The sequence below is a fragment of the Lethenteron reissneri genome, chromosome 43 (assembly GCF_015708825.2).
Source record: "Lethenteron reissneri isolate LAM-NWPU_2019-01 chromosome 43, ASM1570882v1, whole genome shotgun sequence".
Classification (NCBI taxonomy): domain Eukaryota; kingdom Metazoa; phylum Chordata; class Hyperoartia; order Petromyzontiformes; family Petromyzontidae; genus Lethenteron; species Lethenteron reissneri.
The window spans coordinates 10,798,203-10,825,885 of NC_083821.1; the positions used below are offsets into that span (position 1 = coordinate 10,798,203).

General features: G+C 49.2%; 1 protein-coding gene across 1 annotated transcript in view; it reads right to left on the reverse strand.

Annotated features, from left to right (window-relative positions):
• The window catches only part of LOC133353272 (laminin subunit alpha-5-like), a 214,122-nt gene that overhangs the window by 151,020 nt on the left and 35,419 nt on the right, over nucleotides 1-27,683 (reverse strand). The window contains 5 exon segments of the mRNA XM_061569380.1: nucleotides 8,591-8,706; nucleotides 9,979-10,076; nucleotides 13,118-13,288; nucleotides 15,511-15,629; nucleotides 18,923-19,040. Coding sequence (XP_061425364.1) covers nucleotides 8,591-8,706; nucleotides 9,979-10,076; nucleotides 13,118-13,288; nucleotides 15,511-15,629; nucleotides 18,923-19,040 — 622 coding nt within the window.

Genomic DNA, 27,683 nt, shown 5'->3' on the forward strand with positions numbered 1-27,683 from the left:
TCAAGGACGAGGTCAGGAAATATTCTGACCTCGTCCTTGAAACCGTGGACAACATCCGGGATGCCGGGACAGACTTTCTGAATCGCGTCTGTCCGGGCCAAACGAGGACGTTTGCTAGCCTTAGGCAGGGGGGCGGGGGTGCAAATGCAGCAGATGCAGAGACAAGGCCTGTTTTTTTCATGGTGGACACTGCATGAGTTCATACATAAATGTGCAACGCATTATTCCCCGCCCAGCCTGGCCCAATTCCCGAGTCCACTGATTCAGCACTGTCGCGCACCATAAACAAGCAGGGCAGCCAAGGGTTATCGAAAAGGGTGGCGGGGGTGCGATGGGGTGCGAGGAGGAGGAGGGGGGGCGGTCATGTGGGGACAAATGTGGGATGTGGATTTTACACGGCGATCGCTGCAGGCAGACAGCACGCACGCGCTCACAACGTGCCGGGGCAAATGCCCCCCCCCCCCCCCCCCCCTGCCGTGGTTCAACCAGTGGGGCGAGGTGCCTCTCTGTCGGAGGCGCTGCAGACGGTGGGGGACAATTCCACGTTTTTTTTTACAAAAATCAACCACCGTTGATTTGCTCATTTATCGAGCATGGAGGGACGATGGGTTGGAGTCAACCTTCAACCGGGATTTGGAGGAACGCCCTTCCTGATTGCAACTGAAGCACTCTACCAGTGTCATATTAGGGACTGCAGCGTATCATCCGCACTGCTGAGAAGGTGATTGGCTGCAATCTGCCTATCCTCGAGTACCTGCACACCTCGAGGACCCTGAGGCGAGCGAGGAAGATTGTGGCCGACTGCTCCCACCCTGGACACTCTCTGTTCCAGCTACTCCCCTCCGGCAGAAAGGCTGCGGTCCATCAAGACCAAAACCTCACGCCACAAACACAGTTCCTTCCCATTCGCTGCTGGCCTCTTCAACAAGGCCAGGGGCTCAAACTGACTTTAACACTCAAACTGACTTTAACACTCAAACTGACTTTAACACTCAAACTGACTTTAACACTCAAACTGACTTTAACGCTCAAACTGACTTTAACACTCAAACTGACTTTAACACTCAAACTGACTTTAACACTCAAACTGACTTTAACACTCAAACTGACTTTAACGCTCAAACTGACTTTAACGCTCAAACTGACTTTAACGCTCAAACTGACTTTAACGCTCAAACTGACTTTAACGCTCAAACTGACTTTAACGCTCAAACTGACTTTAACACTCAAACTGACTTTAACGCTCAAACTGACTTTAACGCTCACACTGACTTTAACACTGAAACTGACTTTAACACTCAAACTGACTTTAACACTCAAACTGACTTTAACACTCAAACTGACTTTAACGCTCAAACTGACTTTAACGCTCAAACTGACTTTAACGCTCAAACTGACTTTAACGCTCAAACTGACTTTAACACTCAAACTGACTTTAACACTAAAACTGACTTTAACACTCAAACTGACTTTAACGCTCACACTGACTTTAACACTCAAACTGACTTTAACACTCAAACTGACTTTAACGCTCAAACTGACTTTAACGCTCAAACTGACTTTAACGCTCAAACTGACTTTAATGCTCAAACTGACTTTAACACTCAAACTGACTTTAACACTCAAACTGACTTTAACACTCACACTGACTTTAACGCTCAAACTGACTTTAATGCTCAAACTGACTTTAACGCTCAAACTGACTTTAACACTCAAACTGACTTTAACACTCAAACTGACTTTAACACTCAAACTGACTTTAACACTCAAACTGACTTTAACACTCAAACTGACTTTAACGCTCAAACTGACTTTAACGCTCAAACTGACTTTAACACTCAAACTGACTTTAACACTCAAACTGACTTTAACACTCAAACTGACTTTAACGCTCAAACTGACTTTCACGCTCAAACTGACTTTCACACTCAAACTGACTTTAACGCTCAAACTGACTTTCACGCTCACACTGACTTTCACGCTCAAACTGACTTTAACACTCAAACTGACTTTAACACTCAAACAGACTTTAGCACTCAAACTGACTTTAACACTCAAACTGACTTTAACACTCAAACTGACTTTAACACTCAAACTGACTTTAACACTCAAACTGACTTTAACACTCAAACTGACTTTAACACTCAAACTGACTATAACACTCAAACTGACTTTAACACTCAAACTGACTTTAACACTCAAACTGACTTTAACACTCAAACTGACTTTAACACTCAAACTGACTATAACACTCAAACTGACTTTAACGCTCAAACTGACTTTAACACTCAAACTGACTTCAACACTCAAACTGACTTAACACTCAAACTGACTTAACGCTCAAACTGACTTTAACACTCAAACTGCTTAACACTCAAACTGACTTTAACACTCAAACTGACTTAACACTCAAACTGACTTTAACAGCTCAACTGACTTTAACACTCAACTGACTTTAACGCTCAAACTGACTTTAACGCTCAAACTGACTTTAACGCTCAAACTGACTTTAACACTCAAACTGACTTTAACACTCAAACTGACTTTAACACTCAAACTGACTTTAACACTCAAACTGACTTTAACGCTCAAACTGACTTTAACACTCAAACTGACTTTAACAGCTCAAACTGACTTTAACACTCAAACTGACTAAGCGTCAACTGACTTTAACGCTCAACTGACTTAACGCTCAAACTGACTTAACACTCAAACTGACTTTAACCTCAAACTGACTTTAACCCTCAAACTGACTTTAACACTCAAACTGACTTTAACACTCAAACTGACTTTAACGCTCAAACTGACTTTAACACTCAAACTGACTTTAACACTCAAACTGACTTTAACACTCAAACTGACTTTAACACTCAAACTGACTTTAACGCTCAAACTGACTTTAACACTCAAACTGACTTTAACGCTCAAACTGACTTTAACACTCAAACTGACTTTAACACTCAAACTGACTTTAACACTCAAACTGACTTTAACACTCAAACTGACTTTAACACTCAAACTGACTTTAACGCTCAAACTGACTTTAACACTCAAACTGACTTTAACACTCAAACTGACTTTAACGCTCAAACTGACTTTAACACTCAAACTGACTTTAACGCTCAAACTGACTTTAACACTCAAACTGACTTTAACGCTCAAACTGACTTTAACACTCAAACTGACTTTAACACTCAAACTGACTTTAACACTCAAACTGACTTTAACACTCAAACTGACTTTAACGCTCAAACTGACTTTAACACTCAAACTGACTTTAACACTCAAACTGACTTTAACACTCAAACTGACTTTAACACTCAAACTGACTTTAACACTCAAACTGACTTTAACGCTCAAACTGACTTTAACACTCAAACTGACTTTAACACTCAAACTGACTTTAACACTCAAACTGACTTTAACACTCAAACTGACTTTAACACTCAACTGACTTTAACACTCAAACTGACTTTAACACTCAAACTGACTTTAACACTCAAACTGACTTTAACACTCAAACTGACTTTAACACTCAAACTGACTTTAACACTCAAACTGACTTTAACGCTCAAACTGACTTTAACACTCAAACTGACTTTAACACTCAAACTGACTTTAACACTCAAACTGACTTTAACACTCAAACTGACTTTAACGCTCAAACTGACTTTAACACTCAAACTGACTTTAACACTCAAACTGACTTTAACACTCAAACTGACTTTAACACTCAAACTGACTTTAACGCTCAAACTGACTTTAACACTCAAACTGACTTTAACACTCAAACTGACTTTAACACTCAAACTGACTTTAACACTCAAACTGACTTTAACACTCAAACTGACTTTAACGCTCAAACTGACTTTAACACTCAAACTGACTTTAACACTCAAACTGACTTTAACGCTCAAACTGACTTTAACACTCAAACTGACTTTAACACTCAAACTGACTTTAACACTCAAACTGACTTTAACACTCAAACTGACTTTAACACTCAAACTGACTTTAACACTCAAACTGACTTTAACACTCAAACTGACTTTAACACTCAAACTGACTTTAACACTCAAACTGACTTTAACGCTCAAACTGACTTTAACACTCAAACTGACTTTAACACTCAAACTGACTTTAACACTCAAACTGACTTTAACACTCAAACTGACTTTAACACTCAAACTGACTTTAACACTCAAACTGACTTTAACACTCAAACTGACTTTAACACTCAAACTGACTTTAACGCTCAAACTGACTTTAACACTCAAACTGACTTTAACACTCAAACTGACTTTAACACTCAAACTGACTTTAACACTCAAACTGACTTTAACACTCAAACTGACTTTAACACTCAAACTGACTTTAACGCTCAAACTGACTTTAACACTCAAACTGACTTTAACACTCAAACTGACTTTAACACTCAAACTGACTTTAACACTCAAACTGACTTTAACACTCAAACTGACTTTAACGCTCAAACTGACTTTAACGCTCAAACTGACTTTAACACTCAAACTGACTTTAACACTCAAACTGACTTTAACACTCAAACTGACTTTAACGCTCAAACTGACTTTAACACTCAAACTGACTTTAACGCTCAAACTGACTTTAACACTCAAACTGACTTTAACACTCAAACTGACTTTAACGCTCAAACTGACTTTAACACTCAAACTGACTTTAACACTCAAACTGACTTTAACACTCAAACTGACTTTAACACTCAAACTGACTTTAACACTCAAACTGACTTTAACGCTCAAACTGACTTTAACGCTCAAACTGACTTTAACACTCAAACTGACTTTAACACTCAAACTGACTTTAACACTCAAACTGACTTTAACACTCAAACTGACTTTAACGCTCAAACTGACTTTAACACTCAAACTGACTTTAACACTCAAACTGACTTTAACACTCAAACTGACTTTAACACTCAAACTGACTTTAACGCTCAAACTGACTTTAACACTCAAACTGACTTTAACACTCAAACTGACTTTAACACTCAAACTGACTTTAACGCTCAAACTGACTTTAACGCTCAAACTGACTTTAACGCTCAAACTGACTTTAACACTCAAACTGACTTTAACACTCAAACTGACTTTAACACTCAAACTGACTTTAACGCTCAAACTGACTTTAACACTCAAACTGACTTTAACGCTCAAACTGACTTTAACACTCAAACTGACTTTAACACTCAAACTGACTTTAACGCTCAAACTGACTTTAACACTCAAACTGACTTTAACACTCAAACTGACTTTAACACTCAAACTGACTTTAACACTCAAACTGACTTTAACACTCAAACTGACTTTAACGCTCAAACTGACTTTAACGCTCAAACTGACTTTTAACACTCAAACTGACTTTAACGCTCAAACTGACTTTAACACTCAAACTGACTTTAACACTCAAACTGACTTTAACACTCAAACTGACTTTAACACTCAAACTGACTTTAACGCTCAAACTGACTTTAACACTCAAACTGACTTTAACACTCAAACTGACTTTAACACTCAAACTGACTTTAACACTCAAACTGACTTTAACGCTCAAACTGACTTTAACACTCAAACTGACTTCAACACTCAAACTGACTTTAACACTCAAACTGACTTTAACACTCAAACTGACTTTAACACTCAAACTGACTTTAACGCTCAAACTGACTTTAACGCTCAAACTGACTTTAACACTCAAGCTGACTTTAACACTCAAACTGACTTTGACACTCAAACTGACTTTAACACAATATCTGCACAATTACACCCTGCCATATTTGCACTGTTACCTTATTTGCATTTTTGTAATTTTATATTGTATATTATAGCTATTGTATATTTTAGATTTTATTTTATTACATTTTTACATACTTTAGCTCCTTAGTATTAGTTAGACTTGTACCTTTAGTATAGTTAGACTTGTAAACCACTTATTTAAGGTTTAATATTCCTAAATGTTGAATGTATGCACCTGTCTGTGCGAACTTTCATGGCGAGTAAAACCCTTTCTGATTCTAAAAGCCAATGGAGCTGTGCACTTTTAAATCTAGATTGAAGACTCATTTCTTCAGAACTGCTTTTTGTGTTTAGTTTGTCGTCCTTCCACCTCACCTCCAATAAGCCTGGTTGGTTACATACGGCGCGAAAGATGTTCAACATATGTACGTACACTTCAGCAAAATAATGGCTATACCTTCAGAACCCGAGCTTATACCTCCAAGCTTACACGCCTTCTAGTGCCGATGACCAAATCACCTGAAATGCACTTCTCATCAGATCTCAGAAGCTAATGAGGGTTTAGCCTGGATAGTGCTTGGATGGGCAACCACCATGCACAAACAGGCATCGGCTGTTGCGAGGCTATCAAGTCAGTGCAGCAAGATCCATTGTTATACTGTTTTTCTAGGCTCCCCACGTTCACCAACGCCCACTGACCAGCATGGTGAGAGTATGGCCAAGTAATTATTGTGGACCGCACGGTGCGGCGCGAGGGGCTCTCGTCCAACGGCGGATCAACAAAAAGGGGTCATCCACTCACAACCGCTATGCGCTGGTGAGTGGAACTCGGAATGTCGCTAAACGGTCAGCGTATTCCCTACTGGGCTGCTTTGCTAGGCGGTAGCACGGCGCTACGGGGACTCATAATTTAGCCCACACGACACATGGGGTGGAAAAATCTTCCGCAGCATCCACCATGGGCAGTGTTCATCATGGTCAGAAGGTTGAGTGTATACACCATCTGTTTTAGAAATATATTTCCTATTTATTTTTATATTCCATGGATTCGTCCGTTTTTTTTCTCTCCCCCCGAAACGATATTCTCTCTCAGACATATGATGGTACCATTTGAATGACAATTTTCTCGTAAACTGCTACCATGCTATTCCTGCCATCAGATATAATTGTAGTGTAGAGATACAATTGTTTAAGAAAATAATTGATGGCATTTGCTACCCGGGGTGGTGCCGATAAAGCATTTTGGGTCAACGGCTGAGATCCTAGATTTGATATTCAGTAGAAAAATAAACCTATTACAGTACAATATCACATACCTAGCCATGACATATCTACCCGACTGATTATCTGCAAATTGAAGGGTGGGTCCCGTTCACCGCTGAATTTCGGAATGCACAAGCGGTTCAGCGTTAATTTTATTCGGGAGGCGGAGCGCCGTTGTATTTAAAGACATTGTACTCACCGCAGAGAACCGTAGCGACACGACCGCACTCTACGAGAGCTGGCGCCAAACTGTGCCACACGCCCTCCCGCATGGCCTTGTGGGAGCCTCGGTGCCGATAAAAGTTATTTTATTTTAGTCATCGGAATGGGAAAAGGTTAACCACCCACACGGAGGACAGTATTTGTCCATGATGGCATAAACTATCATTTTCTCTAGATGTTCAAGTTTCTAACCTTTTCGCATATCACAAACTCACTGCAATTGACAACCCAGGTTTAATCAAAGCCAGCTGTCCGCAATCGAACCCAGGATACCAGCAGTGCCTGCTCAGCAGCGCTCTGACCTCGGAGCCACCCGTGCACGTTGCCAAGAGGGAGATTAGAAATGCCCCTTTTCCACCGGCCCACCAGAGCTGCGCCAGTGAGGGGCCCTCACGGTATACGGGGGTCGTCGTTATCCGCTGGATATTTGCCAAGAAGAGCCGGAACCCAACGGTGAAATTCCGGCCTCGCCACAAGGACTTCCGAATCTAGCTCAGGGCAAAACAGGCTCACGGGTGGTGGCGGAGGTTGGGGATTAATAATGTAATTTAACGTCAGACTAAAACGATGAGAGTGTGACGTCAGCAGCAGCTGGCTCAGGTTTTGAGGTGGAGAAAAAATGACTGGGCGTTCTCCTCTGGACCACGCAGGAAGGGCTTGAACAGTGGAACCGTTATAAAGTTCTTCTTGGTTCTTTCGGTAAAGTCACATAGAAGGGAAATAATAAAATAATAATAAAAATTATAAAATCATTCTCACGATGTTTTGGCCACAACGCAAGCAGCCGTCCTCAGGTGAAGAACAAGTCTGTCGGAAAGACAGAAAGACAGCGTCCATTCAGACGCTGTCTTTCCGACAGACCTGTTCTTCACCTGAGGATGGCTGCTTGCGTTGTGGCCAAAACGTCGTGAGAATTATTTTATTATGTTTTATTTTTATTATTTTATTATTTCCCTTCTACGTGACTTTACCGAAAGAACCAAGAAGATGAATCCCTGCAGTCACGAAAGCTTTAAATCGAAATTTAACGTTATAAAGTTGTTGTTTTTTCTTTTCGGGTTATATCATGTAAATATAAATGTGTTGTTAAGCCCACCAGTGTGCTGAAGTTGTAACCAATTGGCACATTTTGTTTACGTGACGAACCTTACTAATTGGCTGCGTCGGGTGGTGGTGGCGGGTTTAACGACTCATTTACATTTACGCGATGTAACACGAAAAAAAAAACACCTTCATGACAAATAACATTGGTCGCGAAAGCCCTCCTACTACGCGTTGATGAGTGTCAACACACCCCACGTGGTGGTGGCAGCGGCGGCGGCACTACGTACGTTCACACTCGTTGGCGCTGTCGACGGTGGCCGGTCTCCAGGGCTTCTGGTGGAAGCCGGGGCAGCAGGTTTCACACGACTGCCCACACGTGTTGTGCTGGCACTCGCAGCGCAGTCTACGGAGGAAACAAACAACGGGAGCAACTCCTGATTTAGTTCCATCCCCCTCCCGGGGTGAGCACCACAATTTGCGCCGCTGGTGTGGGCAGTTCCTGGAATGCAGAATGCTGGGCTAAAGAAAGTCAAACAAAAGTGAACTTCCGTGCAAACAGCATCGCACGGATCTCATCTCCATTGAGTGGTCATGAGCCTGTGGGTGGAAATTCCATATTTCTATGGTGGGAATCAATATAAGCAGTCAGCATAAGTTCTATGACCATATCACCTGGAATGCACCTGACCTTGTCGGATCTCGGAAGCTAAGCAGGTTTTTTCCTGGACAGCGCTTGTATAAGTGACCGCCGTGTTCGATCACAGCAAGAGATACTTTAAAGTTACTTCTATGTAGGCAATCTGGTCACGTCACCATACAACTTTTTGTTTATTCTTGCAAAAAAACACGTGGATATGCCAACGGCAGTGATGTCACGAGAGCGCACCGAAGAGTGGCTTTAAAGTTATGTTTTTCTCGAGGTGGCCAGGTGGAGCGCTGCTGACAGCGCTCACCCGAAACATGTGAGGACCTGGGTTTGAATCCAGGTCTGAGCCGCTGCCTGTGATTAACCCGGGAGGCTCAAGTGCAAGCGGCTCGATGGTCTCAGCACGGTCACCAAGGTGTGTGCGTTGAACTTCTTTCGCACCGTACGTGGCCAACCGTTCTAATCGGATGAGCGGGGGAAGGAAAATAAACTGACCACGAAAAGGAGTTCTAAAGAAATTATTTTTTAATTGAGATTTAGAAGTGCTCCAGTGGCTTCTTAATATTGGAAGGAAGAGCATTTCAGACGACCACAGAAGCGCATCTGAAAGCGCGCGATGCAGTGACCGTCTTTGTTCGATGGCGAGCCAAAAGGCACTGCGAGGATGACCAATGAATGCACGCAAAAGCCATCGCGTAAAATGTTGTTCTGCACTTCACAAATGACTATATTCACACTCTAGGGAATAGTGCCTGGACCAGAGGTCACTTGAAGAAGGGATCTCAGAGGTAGCTCTGTGACATCCGCTTCTGTGGGCCACAATCCAACGTGACGCGGATCCTTCGTCTCGTGACGACGACGCGCCACGCCGCTGGCAACAACTTGGATAAAATTGGTGAACGTCAAAACTAAAAAGTCAACGTTCGTTTTTTAATGAAGGAATCTCGTGTCAGACGCAGGTGCGCCCACGCCCGCCCTCCCCCCTTAAGTGAGCGCGCGATGGGAAGCGTCGGCAGCAGCTGTACTCACAGGTAGGGGTTGTGCGGGTTCCTGGCTCTGCAGGTGTCGGCGTGGCCGTGACACACGCAGCGCCCACCGATGCTGATGTCCTTGATGCTGTAGTAGTACTGCGACAACGGCGGGAGCGTCACTCGCACGCCGCCAAACAGCGTTTCCCGCGCGCGAATTGGCAAGCGTTAGTTGGGCTCCTGGCCGCTTGGGAGACCATCCCCGATGTTTTATCTCGCACTTTAATGTCTACTCTCTCGCAAAAGGATGCCCGTCTCGACGGCCTTTTTTCCCGTCACGAACATTTGAAATCAGCAAATGTCTCCAGACGACCGCATTGCGTAGAGCGGCGGCACAGTGGTTTGCGCACCAAAAGTTTAATTCGAACATCGGCAGCGGGTAGCATCTGAACGACATCTCCGGTGCCGCCCTTCGCCAACTCACACAGACCACTGCGGGGTGAAGTATGGTCAAACAACAGCCATGACCGACACAGCATGGGAAGCAGTGGTTTGACACGGGGCTGTAAACTCCTATCACAGTATACCTGCACCGCGCTACAAAAACAATACGACACATTGTTCTCTAAACGCGCGAGGTATTTACACCGGCTGTGGTGGCGGTCTGCAGCTGTGAACAGGCTCTCCAGGAGGCAAAGGGCCTTGGTGGATCGTGCAGATTTTCGAGAGAGAAAAAAACTAATTTAAGAAAATCGCTGGCATCCAAAATGGTCAGCAGACGTCAGTTCAGCAAATAGGCCCACTTGTGAGGGTATTTAAGTGTTATTCCCTCATGTTTTTTCGTGGGTAATCCGAGCTCATTCCACCCATGAAATACGCTCCTTTACAAAAGGACTTGTCAAACATTGCAATGCAAGACGAGCCTGATAAGGAGGCTTGAGACCTCAAGTGAAGCTTGCCTAAAGAAACGACACTCGAAACACATCACTGGGCCCACGCCATAGGAACATGGAATTTGCAACCACTGGTTCAGGGCAGACAGCAAAAGATGGGTAACTACCCCATGCACATTTGTCCAGGAAAACACATGGACTTCTGAGTAAAATGCAATAAAGATATGTTACACGTTTTATTTTAATAGATTCCATGTGTAATGTGTCAATGTAGAGCCTGTTGGCCAGTCCACTGTTGGCGGTGGACCGCCCCACGCCTGCCTGATTGTGAGGATCATCTGACCAATAATTATTAAACCATTTATAATTTTAACGTAATAAAGATTTTTGAGTTAGATCGCGTAAGTATAAATGCGTCGCAACCTTCCACCACCTGACACAGCCAATCAGTAAAAAATGTGTCACGTTAACAGAACGCCAATTAGTTACTCCTTCAGCCCACCGGTGTGTTGAAGAGTGAATCCCCAACATTTAGAATTTGAGTACGACGTTTTGCCGGTAATTACATCCAGCATCTTCGGGCGATTTGTCAGAAATGTAACAATTTGAACATTTGAATATGCATATTTATATACTCTCGCAGTGGGGGGGGGGGAGGACGGGCAGGCGGGTGGGTGGGTGGTGGGGGGTGACCTCGAGCAACAAAAACTGTGACGTGGATGTACGCGGGGGAGGGATGATCATTGACGACAGAGGACGGGGGAATGGGAGCGGCAGACTTGAATCAAAAGAACGTTGTTAGATAACCTTTATAAACACCCCCCCCCCACCGCCGCCCTCACATCCCTCGGGCCGAGTGGCCCCCCACTCAAAGCCCTCCAGGCGTAGCTCCTCGCCCTCCGATGTGAACCATCCCCACCCCCCGCGTGTTCATTTTAAGATGCCAACCATGAGCCCCCCCCCCGCTTCTCCCCCGCGGTAACCGGGAACACGCCCGACCTGTCCCCCCGCGACGCCGTGACGTTTTCCTAGGAATGCGAATCAGAGAGCAAATGTGAACAGGAGGAGAGTACGAACGGAGTGGTGGCCCGAGGAATGGAACTCGTCCGAGAGGATCGTGAGAACTGGTAGGACTTGGGGAGGCATTCATCCAGCAGTGGAGTTACGATAGCTGATGATGCTGCTGATGCTGCTGCTGCTGATGATGATGATCTAGTCCCCCGTATAAAAGTAAGCGTTGGGTGGTGTGCATCAGCCAGTTGTGAAATTCCACAGTCGCATGCTAGAGAAAACTACTGTTGCCTTCCTGAGAATAGGTACTCATTTGTAATGAAACTACCACATTGAACCGATCTTAAAGTACAAACAAACGCTACCTCTACTGATTTTACTTCAGGAGCTTTTGGGCTGACGGTGTGGAGGTGAGATGTTAACTCGCTGGCCTGGTATGTAGTTGGTCGTGGGTTCTATCCCAACCCTGACGCCCGTTGTATAGGTTGGCGTTCGCCTGTTCTCCCCGTGGTCGCGTGGATTTCTCTCCGATACTCCAGTTTCACCCTCCACATTTAGAATCAACGTGCTTTTAGAGTGTTTGGCTGCTATACATTTCCACGTGATAAGCCACTGCGATGAGCTATCATTTGTGACCAGGTCACTTCTGGAAAATAACTACATAGCTCATTACGGGGTCAAGTTAGAAATAGTTTGTAAATGTTGTGGGTTTACTGCCGAAGTAGTAACGAATCGGCACATTCTGTTTACGTGACAAACCTCACTAATTGGCTGTGTCTGTTGGAGGCGGGTTTAACACCACATTTATATTTAGGCGATCTAACTCAAAGGAAAAAACCTCTATTAGGGCAACTCCAGTTCGAATCTGGTTCAATCAAAGTCCCTTTTCACGTGAACAATCCTCGTGGCTATCCACTGCTGGATGAGGGGCCCCCTTCACGCCGTGCGGCTCATGCGGATTGTTATTTCCCTCACACTGGTCGGTGCGGGTCGGTGAAGGCGGGGAGCATAGAAGTACAGTAGAACAATGGACGGTGCTGCACTGCACAACGTAGCCCCCCCGCGGCAGCTGACAGGCACCTGTCGTTATGCAAGGTCAAGTGGTCACCCATCCGAGCGGTCGGGTGGTGGCGGGTTTTAACGGCACATTCATATTTACGCGATCTAACCCTAAAAAAAATTCGTTCCGAAACATCACTTTAGTTTTAAGTTCAAGGAGAGCAACAAAAGACCGCGGCGACCTTCACGTACGAGGGACAACGACGACGGACCGATGGGACCGGGCCTGGGGCTTACCCTGCGCGTCACCGTCGGGTCCCGCTGCGCCTTGGCCATCAGGTGACCCAGCAGCGTGTTGGTCCTCAGGAAGCGCAGCCGCACGTTGGTGGCCTTAGTGAAGTCGCGCAGCACCTCCGAGTAGGAGAAGTTCGTGGAGCCGGGCCGCCCGTTGACGAGCGAAATGACGACCTGGTGGGTGGGTGGGTGGTTGGGGGGGGGGATGCGACAACACGACGCGGACGGGGGCGTTGGCGTCGCAACTTGCTCGGGAATCGGATCAACGCGAGGTCAGGGGCCCATCCGATGCCAGTGGCGAGACGAAGACGAGACGACGGGAGAGGAGGACCGGACGACCTGGGGGGGGGGGTTCTCTCCGGCGGTCCCCCGCCGCTGCTCTGAGCCCTCCACGGCACTCGCCCCTCCGTGGCTTTTCACGCCCCCGATCGGACTCTCCGAAACTCCCCGCAAAAAACAGCCCCCAACCCTGCCATGGTTCTCGTCGATTGACACGGACGAACGACGTAATAACGCCACCGCCACAAGTCGCGCCGTGTAGTTGTATCTTCAGATGCCTTACGAACGCGAGGATGCTGCTTAACTACACAGGTCGGTGTGGGTCGGTGCAAACGGGCAGCGTAGACAGAGGAGCATAGTACGCTACAACATTTAGCGGCAACGGTCTCTGCTGGTAATGTAGCATCGCAGTAGCCTGCAGGCACCGTCCAGGCTTAGCCTGAGACAAGGCCCAATCTCTCAACGGGATGAATTCCTGCTCGAGTCTCACAAAGCGGCAGAATAATATTTTCCAAAGCCTATTGCGATTTGACAACCAGTAAAGGAATAATAACAATCGCACTAATATAGTTTTCCGTTATTCCTTTCATTGACACGCGCGGGTTTGGAGCCCTTGACTGCATTTCATGAGAATTATTATCGCAACGTAAACAATAATGATGTTTAGTTTGTTGCACAGACAAAGCCAGGCAGTGAGCTGGCACGAACAACAATTGCCCGAGCTCTGCAGTCCTTTAGATATTCAAGTATTTTCATCATTAGCCAGTGATATCCGAACCCATCCATGCTCTTCTCTAAGTCGACTCCGCCCTAACTAAGTACCTGGTGCGGCGTGTAACCCTCAGCACTGGGGGAGACAGTGTTCTGGCCACACCACCCCCTCGCGTGCAATGCCTGACTCAATAGGTGCTCGCTAACATCGCTTGCCCCAACAGCCTATGTAGACTATGCACGTGCGTATGAAGGTAGCACTTTAACGGTTGGCGTGCGCCCGTTTGTCGTGGATGCTTTGCGCTCCCGCTTGCTGCTGGAGGACGCACGGGCGTGCAGAGCGACGCGCGCACGCGCGTGTGTGTGTGTTCGCCTGCGTGTGTTCGCGTGCGTGTGTACGTTTTCACTTCCCAGTGCCCCATTGTATGCGGGGCGATTGGCCAACGCCCCACGGTTGTGTTGAGGTTCCAACACAACCGTGGGGGGGGGGGGGGGTTGGCGAGTGGGAGCCGCGCGACCACGCGCCACTAACAATGCGCACGCACGCGCGGGGGGGTGGATGCAGCTGCTGAGAGGGCTTTTGAAATCTCCTGGAAGCGGATGGGAGGATCGTTCAATCACTGCATGTGGAGCGGTGTGTGGTCGAGGGGAGGCCCCGGGAGCAGAGGCCATCCGTAGAAAGAATTGTTCGGTCGTGTCACAGCGTTGGCCAGATTATTCGACGCGCATTTACTTATGTACTCGTTTATATGCGCGCCGCCGCGGTGTGACGGGTCGTCACGCCGGTCTTGCAATCCGGAGGTCGCCGGTTCGATTCAATCTCCCGGCGTGGCAGTCGGACCAAATGAGGCACGCAGTGCGAGTATGAACACCGGCGCGTGTGAGCTGACTGGCAGGTCGCGTGCGGTGCGGTAGAGTGTGGGCACTCCCACCCCTTTCAGAGTCGAGTCAATTTAGATCTTTTATTGTTTGCACGCACGGTGAAAAATCACTGCTGCCCTGAAAAAATACTGCTGCGGCTAATCAGAGTCGGTATTGGGGCGCCAGGCAATGAGGCAGTGGGAGTGTTATCAGTTGAAGTTGATGTTGTTCAAGCAGGTGGGGAGTCAAGAGAGCAGGTTGAGTCTCATTGGCATTGGTCTCCCAGTAGTGGACAACGATTGCCATGCATATCCCAATTGAGCAATTTGCGGGTAAGTTTCCCAAAATTTGGCGAATGAGTGTGGCCATAACCGTGACAGGGAGAATGGGGTGACGAGGGAGGGTTAGGGCTAGAGTATGAGGTTAGGGCTATGGACTCACCGAAGCCATACACCAGATGGCAGCTGTATTGCGTAAAGCGACGTGAAATAAAAAAAAATACGAGCACAGAAATCCCCCCGCCCCCCTCCCGTCGTGGAGCGTACCTCTCCGTCCTCCAGCGGCACAATCCTGGAGTACTCCGTGGTGCAGATGACGTCGTCGTCGTTGCGGATTTTCTCGAGGGTCTTCGCTCCAAACAGCTCCCAGCAGTCCGTCTTTGAAGCTGCGGGTGGGGGGGGCGGCAACGCACGCTCAACGAGCGAAGACGCCGCGCCGCGGCCGGCCGGCGATGCACGCGCGGAGCCCTCTCGCGCTTGGGCCACGGGCAGTGATCGACGGTGGCTCTGACGAGGACCCTTTGAGATTATTCTTCACGTGCGTAGTCAAGAAAAGGGTCCCTTTTAAAGTGATGTGTTTTTTTCCCAACCGCTGAACGCCGTCAAAACTCGTTTCCACACACACACACACGTGGCTCCACCACCCTCGCCCATTCAAAAAAACGGAACTCTTCCCAACTCGCGCTACCTGCCGAGATGCCATCAAATGTGTTTGCGTGGTGCGATTGCTCACTCTGATTAGCCACTGAAAACGGAACGCAGTGGTGTTTGACATCAGCCTCTATTATCCATTCGGCCGGCGAGCGATCGCCAAGCCACGCGTACGGTATGCATGCGTGTATGTTGAACCTCTTTCGCACCGCACTTGGCTTAATCGGAGGTAGCGTCCCTCGGTGGCCGTGCGTCGTTCCCGTCGACCTCCGCTGATCTGAGGTCGGTGGACATCCATCGCCAACGGTTTGAACGGTGCCACAGCTGCCGTACCGGTTCGTTTAACGAAGACCCTAACCCAACGGTGGAGGTTGGTCGGCCGCGCACGGGGCCTTTCCACTGCGCCACCCAGAAACCAGTCCAGCGAGGGCCGCGTCACCCGCCGACCTCCGTCGCCCCTGGGCGGCGCGAGCGCGGGAGCGCCTCGTTCCTTTACACGCGTGGCGAGTCTCACCGCTCAGTGCGAGCGTGGCGCGGTGGCCCGTCCCCTATCGGTGGTGCCGAGCCAGCGATGGAAACTCCTCATTCCATATGGCGGGGACCAGCCCTCTGCGTTTTTCAGACGCTGGTGACTTGACGACAATTACGAGCTATGGAGAAGGGCCACTGCCTGAAACGTCACCAATTCAAGATATTTGTTTTTATCCCTTAAAGGTCACAGTGTTATCGACGAATATGCTGAGGAGTGTTTTTTTATATTCTTGGTTCTTTTGGAAAAGTCACGTCGATAGAAAATTTAAAAAATAAATAAATTATAAATTGAAAATAATAAAAGCAAAAAACCCATGACGTTTCAATCGCGACCCATGCGGTCTTCATCGGGCGTGACTTTACCGAAAGAACCAAGAATATTAATTCCTGCAGTCACGAAAGTTTCAAGTCAAAATGTAACCGCCTCTACAAGGAGTGTTTTTATTTTGTTCTATGTGCTTGGGCACCACTGCCAACGTGGCATCACCAAGCAATTTGCTTCATGTGGATGAGGCCACGTGCAAATTACGTCAGAAGTAGATCTATGAATTTCCACGCGTCATCCCCCCGATTATGCTCCTCCAAAATTATTGCATTGTCCGTCAAACTCAACACATTCATCAGCGACTACCCTTGAAAGGAAAAGTAGACACTAGGTGACGTTTTGAGCAACGACCCTCCTTCCTCGCTGATGCTTGCCGTTTCTTCTGCACCACTGCAGCAGCAGCAGATGCAAAATCGTCACCAAACACGTTTGTTGTATATTTTGCCGCCGCACACGTACGACTCATCTCACAAAGGCCACACGGTGAACGGGCGGCCGAGTGGACCTCTCACTGGAATTTAAAACTCGTAACCTTCTCATTGCGTGCCGATGCAAAGACAAAGATCCCCTGTATAGCCTTGACTGGACTGTTGGGGCAAGTGCTGCTAGCGGGCACTTATGAAGGGTGGGTGGCCAGCACCATGCTCGGCCGCCTTTGTCTTACCGTCACACACATCCAGATGTGATCCCGGAAACATAAAAACACGTGTCCTTTGGTCTATCGCCGATTAGTTAGCAAACTCTTTGATTCAATTGACTGTGTTGCAGTCACCCGTGCTCTTATCAGATACGGCGTTACAAAAAAAACACTAGCAGACATAATCCGTACAACAATCTACTCAGAGGGGGCTGATAAACCCGGATCCCATGAAGAACACAGCAAACAGCTCTGAGATCAAAGGAGGCATCCGATTGAGACACAATCACTGCATCAGCTCTGGGGAGTGTGCTGCTGGCGAAGACAATTGGAGCAATAACGTTCCCTGAACAGAGGGAAAACTCAGCAATGCAAGGGTGGACACGTGACTGGGTCACACAAAGGTCACAGTGCTGAGCTGCCACCACTGAGAACCGAGGATCGGATCCGGGCAGTGTCCTATGATTAAACTGTTTTTTTTTTACATAAAATATGTTGTATTCCACATCCTCCCCCGCATCATATATTGCCACATCCTGACGTTCTGGACAGCATTACCAGGGACAACGACGGTATCAGGAACACCGGACTCAGCAGAGCAGACGGGGGGGAGAAGAGGGATTTATTTGGGGAAGGTCATTGCCTTTTTGGGCCAAAGTGGACCTGGTTGATGGTCTCAGCCCTGTGGCCAATGACAGCAAAAACATTTCCATCAATGATAATTATTCGCTTTTATCATAGAATTTCATAGAGTCGTCATTGATATTTTTATGATCAACTTTCTATATTCTTGGTTCTTTTGGTAACGTCATGTAGATAGAAAACTAAACATCTAAATTAAAAGCAATAAGTCTAAAATCAGCTTTCTACTTTGCTGAGATTTTATTGATAATTGCGAGTGTAGTTGTATTTTTATGTACAGCGCTTTGAGATTTTACTTCAATATGAAAGGCGCTTTATACATAGAGGTTATTATCATCGTGTTAAATGTGGTTCAATTCCAGCTCTGAGGATAAAAAAGATCGGTTTGGCTTTCATGCGACGAACAGACAGGAAGTGCCGCCCTCTCCTGTGCATGGACCCAGGGGCCACTTGGAGGGATCTCAGAGGTAACTCCGTGATATATCCGCTTCCGTAGGCCGATATCCACCACAAATGGTCTGCACTGCTCCAAGAAAGGATCCGAAAAGAGAATCTCGTGAAATGACGGCGATTGGCACGAATGGGATAAAAATAGCTGGAATTTAGCCAAGTGAATGATATGAAGACCAGGCTAATGCCATTAACTCACTCCCATTTGATAGCCATGTGTTAACCACAGGTGGCTGTCTGGTTCCACCTTCATTCATTATTCCCATCTACATTTCAATTTCAAAAAAAAATTTTGACCGAAGTTTGTGACCACTTGGATGACTCGACCAATATGCACCGATTCCAAATAACTTTTATCATCTACAAAGGCGAAGGCATATCATGCATGGCATTACATATTCATTGGCCGACAACCGTTGGGGGATATGGAAATGGACACTCACAAGCGAAGTACTGCCACGGAGCGTACGACTGCCCAAAATCCGTGGAGCGTTCCAGCACCCACAGGTCCGGCCTTGGCGAGTTGGCAAACTTGATGAGCACGTAGGCCACGTGGTAGAGCTGCAACACAGGAAGACAAAGGCGGCAAAAATCATCAGCGGGCACCCTCTCAACGCCGCACTCCATTAACCGGCGAGTCACTCAAGGGGGCCCAACGTACGTGCGCTCTCTTTCTCGTGGCCGTAAAAGAGCGACTGGCAAAACATCGTAAATGGCGCTGATCGGGCCTGGCAATCCATCCCGATGGTATTACGGGTTGCTTAATGTGTTGCGTTCGTTAAAAATAGGGTTACACATTTATAGCGTGCTGTTTACTGAGGTTGAGAGGCACGAGAAACAACAGATAAGCGGGGAAAGGCAGCCAGAATTTGGCGGCAAGAATTGCCTAAGTTTCCGCGACCTTCAGATCGGGATGTTTGGCCAACTCCACGAATGAGGAAATCGGAATACGAGGAAAAAACCCTCGCGTGCGAAGGGTGCAACACTCGATCATCCCCCTACAGATGGAAATAGATGGGAGATTAGTCCACTTGCTGTACCGCCATCTCCTGGCGTGCCAGGGTATGGTGGCCTCGGCGCTCACGAGAAGGGAGCTTCACGACATATGTACGGCGATCCGCCAACCCTCGCTGCATCCACAGTGCTGGATTACAGGCCACGAGTGAAGCCAACCCAGCCCGAGCTGGCAGTCGGAATTCCACTTCGCCACATTCACGAAAAGGGCAACTCCAGTTTAACACGTAGGCTTTCGTGGCCAATATTATCCATGACGGGTTTTTTTTGGGGGGTTAGATCACGTAAATAATATAAATGTGTTGTTTTAACCTGTCGCTACTCTCCAACACACCAGGTGTGCTGAAGCAGTAACTAATTGGCACGTTATGTTTAGGTGACAAACGTTACTAATTGGCTGTGTCGGTTGGTGGCGGGTTTAACACCACATTTATATTTAGGCGATCTAACCCCAAAAAAAACCTCTATAAGGGCAACTCCAGTTCAAAACTCGTTCAATCAAAGTTCCTTTTTACGTGAACAATCCTCGTGGCTATCTACTGCTGGATGAGGGCCCCCCCTCCACGCCATGCGCTCATGGGGATTGTTATTGCCCTCACACTGGTCGGTGCGGGTTGGTGAAGGCGGGGAGCATAGAAGTACAGTAGAACGATGGACGGTGCTGCACTGCACAACTCAGCTGACAACGCAGCTGACAGCACCTGTTGTTACGCACGGTGGCGGTTACCCATCCGAGCGCTATCCAGGCTCAAATCCTGCTTAGCTCCCGGGATGTGACGGGATTGGGTGCGTTCCAGGTGATTTGGTCATGGGTCGTTTGCAAAAACAATGAAGGTTAAATGGAGATATCGTACAGCAGGCCTCACGGGCATAACAATGGGGACACAGTCTGCAAGTCAGAGAATCTGGTCTATCATTACCTGTGGCGGGATCATCCGGATCGTTTCACATTGATGTCTGTGCATACTCACCGGGGTTTCATTAGTCCCTTCTCCTCACTCGGGTCGGTGACTCAGACGATGCATTCTACCGCTTCACCCCCTTCTACGTTACGAGAATAAAGACTACCCCATTCACGTGCTCTGCTTCGACTGTGTTTTTTGAATTATATGGCGTCGGACAATCGGTTTCAAAGACAATGCATAGATTATCAGAGCATGTGTGTTTGAATTATTTTTCCACAAGTACGTGTGGTCAATGCAAACTTGACGCCTTGCAAAAAAGGTATCCATTTGGTGTTTGAACATCCTAGCGCCTCTCAAGTTTCAATTGCCAGAAAGGGTAAAAACACATTATTTTCAACGTCTTGAACCTGGCAAAAAATTTCCCAAAGATAGCATGGATGCACGTATGTCGAACCTCCTTCGTACGTGGCCAACGGCGCTAATCGGAGGTGCAGTGTGTGCGTCCCACCACGGGAGGTGATACTGTGCTGTGTGTCATCTGCTTGACTTTTGTTGCGAGGTTACATGAACAACTGAAGCGTGCCTCTTGTTGAAGGTCGGTCGGCCAAAACATCGTCTCCCGTCTTTGGGAACGATGCGAGGGGCGCCTTCGCGACGAAGACCCTCCCGAGATGCATGTCACGTTTAAAAGTTTTCATCGTCGTCGGTCAATCCACTGCTGGATGAGGGCCTTCCCCGCCCCCCACTCCCCCACCAAAGCCACTTGTCACAACCCCACGATGTGACTGTAATCATCCACATTGGTGAGTCGCGTTCCATCGATCACTTATTAACTCTGGGGTGTGCTTACAGTCACACGAGCGCCCACACACGCCTCGCTGTGTGTGGGGGTGACACCAGCCAGCACGGCTCGGCTGGCAGCTCCACGCGGCTCAGAGGTCACCGCCGCTCAGAGCCTGAGTTTGAATCCAGGTCAGCCGCCTGTGATTAAACGGGGTTCTCACGTGGAGCGGCGAGTGTATGGTCTCGGCCTAAACAGCAGTGAATGCGCAAAATCAACAGCGCATGAAATTTGATTCCGTGCTAAATTTGGCTAAAGTCCACGACAAACATTTCCCTTTGGTGGCAGGGGAGTGGTAAAGTGCAATTGCCTTCTGTGCGAACTTCTTTCGCACCGTACGTAGCCAACCGTCACTCGAAGGGAACTCAGAAGTAGCCCAGTGACATCTGCTTCAGTGGGGCCGTTGTTGAACGAGGAGGTTGTGCACCTCTCTGTGTGAGAGATCCAAATGAGTTTCAAGTTCAGCTTTAATGACATGGCCAATTTTATTTAATCTAGGTTTGAAGCTTTCGTGACTGCAGGAATCCATACTCTTTGGTTCTTTCGGTAAAGTCACATAGGTAGAAACTAAAATGAATCACGACCAAGCATGTTGCTTTCCCATCGCTTGTGTTGCTCCCGAAACGTCGTGATTAAATTGTATGTAGAACTCAAGAGATGAGTCTCAATTGCAAAGATGAGTGACCCGGCCCGCCAAAATGACAAAAACAAAGTAAATAAAAACTAAGTGGAGTGATCAAACGAACAAGTACTTTGCCCAAATAGGGATCAAAACAGGGAAAGATATTGCAAACAACATTGGCCGTCGTGCCCACGCACGCCCGCGATGGACGAGACGGCAGGCTTGGTGGCGCCCACAAAGACCGTGCCCACAAAGCGCAATGCCCGCCCGCCATGCAGAGAGACGCCTGCAGGAGGAGGCAGTACAGCAAGTAGGCTACCGACGGGCCCCTCTATCTGTGCAGTTGCTCCCATTGTGATCGTACTCCCACGATGCACGCGAGTTTCTCCCGTGGCTCGGCTAAAGAGGGCGGTGTAAGGAAAGGCCCCGAGAAGAGGGTGCCACAGGCTCCAGGCACACCGTACGACTTCTTCGGTCTTTCACCGGCGTGGCGCGACACTTCTCGGCATGCGGAGTTTTAGCGGAGGAGCCTATTTGGGATGATTGCGGTCGGAATGGACCGAGCTACGGCCACTTACGAGCTGTGTTCAAGGTTCGAAGGGGGTTTCCGAAATCGAGATATTTCGGAACGGCGATAACTGGCGCTGTGTCCAAATGTGCACTTGCTATTGGTGCCTCTTGTTCTCAAACGCACGTGCTTTGTGTGTACGACCGTTAAATACCTCGTTTCCAATATTCCTGAAGGACATTGACATTCTCTGCGATGTTCATGTTTTTGTCTTTCGTTTTGTTGTTGTCGCTGCTGTGCTCACGCGCCACTCAACACAGAAGATGGACCTTCGTGTCCACGCACGTGGACGTTGCACTTTAAATCACGCCTGCGATTTAAAGTGTGTCGATCAACGGCAGTGCCAGAATAAAAGTCCGTGGTTCGCTCTTGAAAAACTCACACCAGCAAAACTCCATCTATTCAGCCGATGGGAATTTGCTTCATATTGGAGACAATGACTCTACACGTGAGATAGACATGTGGCGGTTCCCACATTCCCTCCGTCATCTCCTCGGATGCTCTCCGCTATCGGCAGAGCTGCCTGTATATCGACGGCGTGGAACCAAACAGAGAGAAAGCCCTCCACACCGAGCCCTCCACACCGAGCCCATCCTACCGAGCCCTCCCTCCACCGAACCCTCAAATCCGTCGCTCCATTGTACCCCGTGCCGGGCACCAGTGAATGGCGCGCACAACAGGCGGAGAAAAAAAAAACCCAACGCTTTAAATCCCGATAAGATCGGTACAGCGACGAAAGTTGCATCCAGCATGAGAGGGAAAACTTGGAACAGCCTCCCCCTTTTGAGTTTGAGCCTCCACCACCACCATCTCCTCAATCCCCTGCCCCCCCCGCCCCCCACTATTAAATCCATCTGATAAGTCCCCTCCCCAGGCTACATGCCGGACCACATTCCGATCCTGAAACAAGCCCTCCTTGAGGAAGGGCAGAAACGTGGAGCCGAGAAGGCGAGCGGGCAGAAGGAGCGGGCGGGTGCAGCGCGTCAACCCCGCAACGCCACGAGGCACACGGTGGGGATCCCGGCTATGGATCGGAGCGGTGGATCGGAGCGGTGGATCTGAGCGGTGGATCGGAGCGGTGGATCAGAGCGGTGGATCAGAGCGGTGGATCGGAGCGGTGGATCGGAGCGGTGGATCGGAGCGGTGGATCTGAGCGGTGGATCGGAGCGGTGGATCGGAGCGGTGGATCTGAGCGGTGGATCAGAGCGCAGCGCCACTTCAATTCCAGCTGTGTCGCTCGTCCCATCAGACAGCCCCCCCACCGCCCACCCCTACCCCGTCGCCCCCCCCCCCCTTATCAATGAACCACAAAGCATTCCTCCCGACAGGTGACAGCTACTCTGGCAAACAGAGAGACCATTCAGCTCCAGTTAATGCACCAGAATGACCGGTTCCTTTTTTTTTAAGACGTTGTGGGCAATGGGGGGGGGGGGGGGGGGGGCGCGGAGAGTGATGCGCGAGTGTCTGGAAACTCCGCGGCCGCCGCTGCTCAGTGTCTGCGCGTACAGTACGCGCAGGTAGCGCCAATAACGCCGTGCCCTCGAAAATGAAATGAACAAAATAACATATCAGACAGGTGACATTTCGGGCCACGGCCCTCCTCCTTCACGGCACATCGAAAGAAGAAGTGGTCCATTGCCACGAACGTCGACTGTAACTTTCCTTCTTCTTCAGGCAGTTTCTTCTCGCACGGGGCAATGTGTCCAAGCGCTAAACGCCAACGTCTGCCGGGGCGCACTCAGTTCTCTTCGCGATCGGAGGCGGCGGTCATCGGCGAGCGCGCTCTCGTTGCGCTTCGAGGTGGCTTCGTCGCCGTGCTTGCCGCCCACCCCTCCCAACCGCTGCCCACGCTCTGTCCACCCGACATCGGCACGGGACAAACCCCGCCGGCCAAACCCCGTCGGCTAAAACACCGCTCCGTCCTCCGGCGCGCCACACCAGCGGGAGGCCCTTAAACCCCCCCCCCCCCCCCCGCCGTTGGCACGGCAAGGGGCGAGCGGATTATCCCCCGCGTCCGAGGCCGCTCCGCCTGTCGCACGACGCTCTAAGGCGACGCTTTTGCTCAGCCCGCAGCTTGACGTGGCCACGGGCACGGCGCGGCAGCGCCGTCGAGCCGCACGCGATCGCGGAGGAGCGAGCGAGCGAGGGCCGAGACGCTCGCGGCATCGCGCGGCCCTCTGTCAGCCGTGGCCGAGACCCCGACCCCCACGACCCCGCTGGATGAAGGCCTTTGCCCCCAAGAGCCGCCACGATCATCTCGCGGGTTTCCGTGAGACGGTGTCATCGCTCCCACCCCTACGGCCGCCGCTGTCCACGTGCTCCGTTCACCTCCCTCGGTTGCCGCCACCGCCACCGTCGTTTCTCCGCGGGCCACCGGCCACCGTCGCTTGGAGTGGTGTGTCCTAGGTGCGCGATCTCACTGTCTTTTCACGACATGGCAGCTTTGGTAATGAAATGAATATAAATATACACTGTCGAAGAGAAAAGCAACGATTCCCCCCCCCCCCCCCCGTATAATCTTGACAAACTGTTGGGGCAAGTGCTGTTAGCGAGTAGCACCTATGAAAGCCGGCACAGCACCACGCCCGGCCATTGCACCGGGTACTCATTTGAGGCTGAGTCGACCTAGGGGAGGCCGAGGATCGGTTTAGATAATCGTCACCGGTGTTGGCCGTGAGCGGGATGCGAACTCGGGTCAGCCGGTTCGAAGCGCAGCGTAGTGTCGACCGCTACATTACTTTATGTATACTTTATGTATAGACACACACACGTGGACCTGTCAATCCATTACTGGATAATGGCCTCTTGACGTCCCGAGCAGGTCATAATCGGAGTCGTTCCACCATACGTCAACAACACGCTGGGTGAAGGGAGCGCGAGGGGGAAGACCGCACGACCAGCCGCTTGTCGCTTATGTAAGCCGTCGGGAGTCGAACTCGGGTCGCCGAGTTGGGTAGCGCAGCGCACCAAACCATCGCGTGCCGCTGCACGCCCCTCCGCTCGCTAAAACCCCGGTGTCTCCATTCAAATCAGAGTTGAGACGATACGGCAAATCTTGGAGTGTGAGGCACTGAATTAAGCCCTTGCTGTCCTGTTCCCTCCACCACTCGCTGGCTGCCGTCCACACCAAAGGGCCCCTTTGGACACATCCAGGGTTCTTTAGCTTTTGTTTCTGAGGGTTTGAGAAAATTAAGATTTAGAAAAGTAAATATTACGGGCGATAAAAATATGGAATACTAGGTTTGTGAAAAGGCACGGAGTGGGACTGTGATAGCGAGCTTCAACTGTGGTGATTAGAATGCACGGTAATCTCTCGCGTGTCAAGGGCAAGGCTCACTGTAGATATGGAGGGAGAATATTTCACTGAACTCTTTTCCATCGAAGCTGTGGGACTGGGCGTGTGGTTCTGAACAAGAACTCACAACTCACCACTGAAACTTCGAAAGCCAATACCCCTTCTTGGCTGGGTATCAACTCAAAAAGCGCCAATCCGACAGGACACTCTTGGGGAAGAGGTGTGAGACTCGGTGAGGCTTTCCTGGGCAAACAAGGATTATTATAATTATTATTGTTCAGACAGATGCTTCTTCACAGTACCTAAAACCATGAAGATGATCCATTGCCGAAAAAGTTACCGATTAATTACATACGGATTTTATTTTGAGGCAGTGTTCTTGACGAGTGTGTTGACTGTGTTTGTTTGTTTGTTTTGGCACCAATGCCAACGCAGCAACAGCAGCATTACCAAACAATGTGGCGAAAAATCGTGAACGAGACCGGGTCAGGCTTAGGGGCGGTGGGGGGGGCTTGTAACTGGGCCAGCAGCTGCCCAAGATCCCACCAGGATGGCCAAAAGCAGCGACTCAAACGGCCTCAGCACTGGCCGCCAAAGGGCGGATTCAACATCTGGCTAAACGCTCGAATTGGCGTTTCAACCTCCGAGAGGGGCTAACAACATTGATTTAAACTTGCGATTAACATCCCACACCGCCTCCACCCCCGTAGCAGGGCACGTGAGAAGATGCACCACCACCCGCCCTCGTGTGGTAGGGGCAAATTAGAGGGAGCTCAGAATTAGCTGTGATGATGCCATCTTGCAGGCGGGGTTCGCTTTCAAACTCTGGGGGTCACGGTGCGGATTTTCCTTTGCGAGCTCCGAAACGACATTTCTCGGTCACCTGACGGAGACATCGCGTGACCCAGGTCAAAACTCGCAATCGAGAACTCTATCCAGTGCTCTCTGAGTTGTCACCTGGCTAAAGAAATTTTTACCATGTAAGGGCCCAGTGAGCGATGTAACTCTTTTTCAGAAGCGACCTGGCCCACAAATGAGAGCGCAACGAAGCGGCCTATCACGTGGACAATTATTGCAACCAAATACTCTGCACGCGTGTGTCTAAATGTGGAGGGGAAAAATCCACACGACCACGAGGAGACATGCAGATTACAAATACGCGGGTGTCTGGAACCCACCACCTCCTGCTTGCCAGGCGAGGTAGTAAACATCTCGCCACCGCGGAGCCCCTAAACGTGTAACTTCACATTCAATTGGAATGCACGGGGTCACTGCAAGTCTCAGAATCAGAATCTTTGCTTAGACAGGAAGAATCCGACGAGCCCGCGGTAAGACGTGCATACGCGAGGCGGTGCGCGGGACTCGCACTCGGCCAGACGGGGGCCCAGCCGGAGTGGCCATCGCGAGCAGCCCTGCTCCTCTCCCCGCCGTCTCACTTTGGTGGGGGATCACCTTCAGCCCCCCCCCCATTCCCCAGGGGACCTCCCCATTGCCCCCCAACGTTGGACGTGCGTTCCCAGCAAGAGCAGCAACGTGGGCGGATGACGTCTGAGAATGCCCACCGAGCATGGGGGGGCGGAGGGGGGGCAATGTCCCCCATGACTCCCCCCCTGCCACCCACCTCTGTCGCCACTTATGTAACCTCACCCGGCCCAATCGCAGTGCCGCTGCGTGTACAGTGCAAAAGGCGAGCGGAGAAAAAAAGTCTACCCCGCTTCTGAGGGATTTCCAAGACAAAAGTGCCTTTTGGGGACCCGGGGAGCTCGGCTTGGCCTCGCGAGCGCGGACCTGGCCCTGAATTAGTTTTTTTTATTAATCGACATCGCAATCATACACCCCACCCACCCTCCCCCGACTGCGAAAACTTGGCAGGACCCTCCTGAGCAGGAGTCTCGAGACTCAGCGAGGCCTTTCGCGCGGGACAACGAGCGCAAGCACGCGAATGCGTCCCATCGCGGC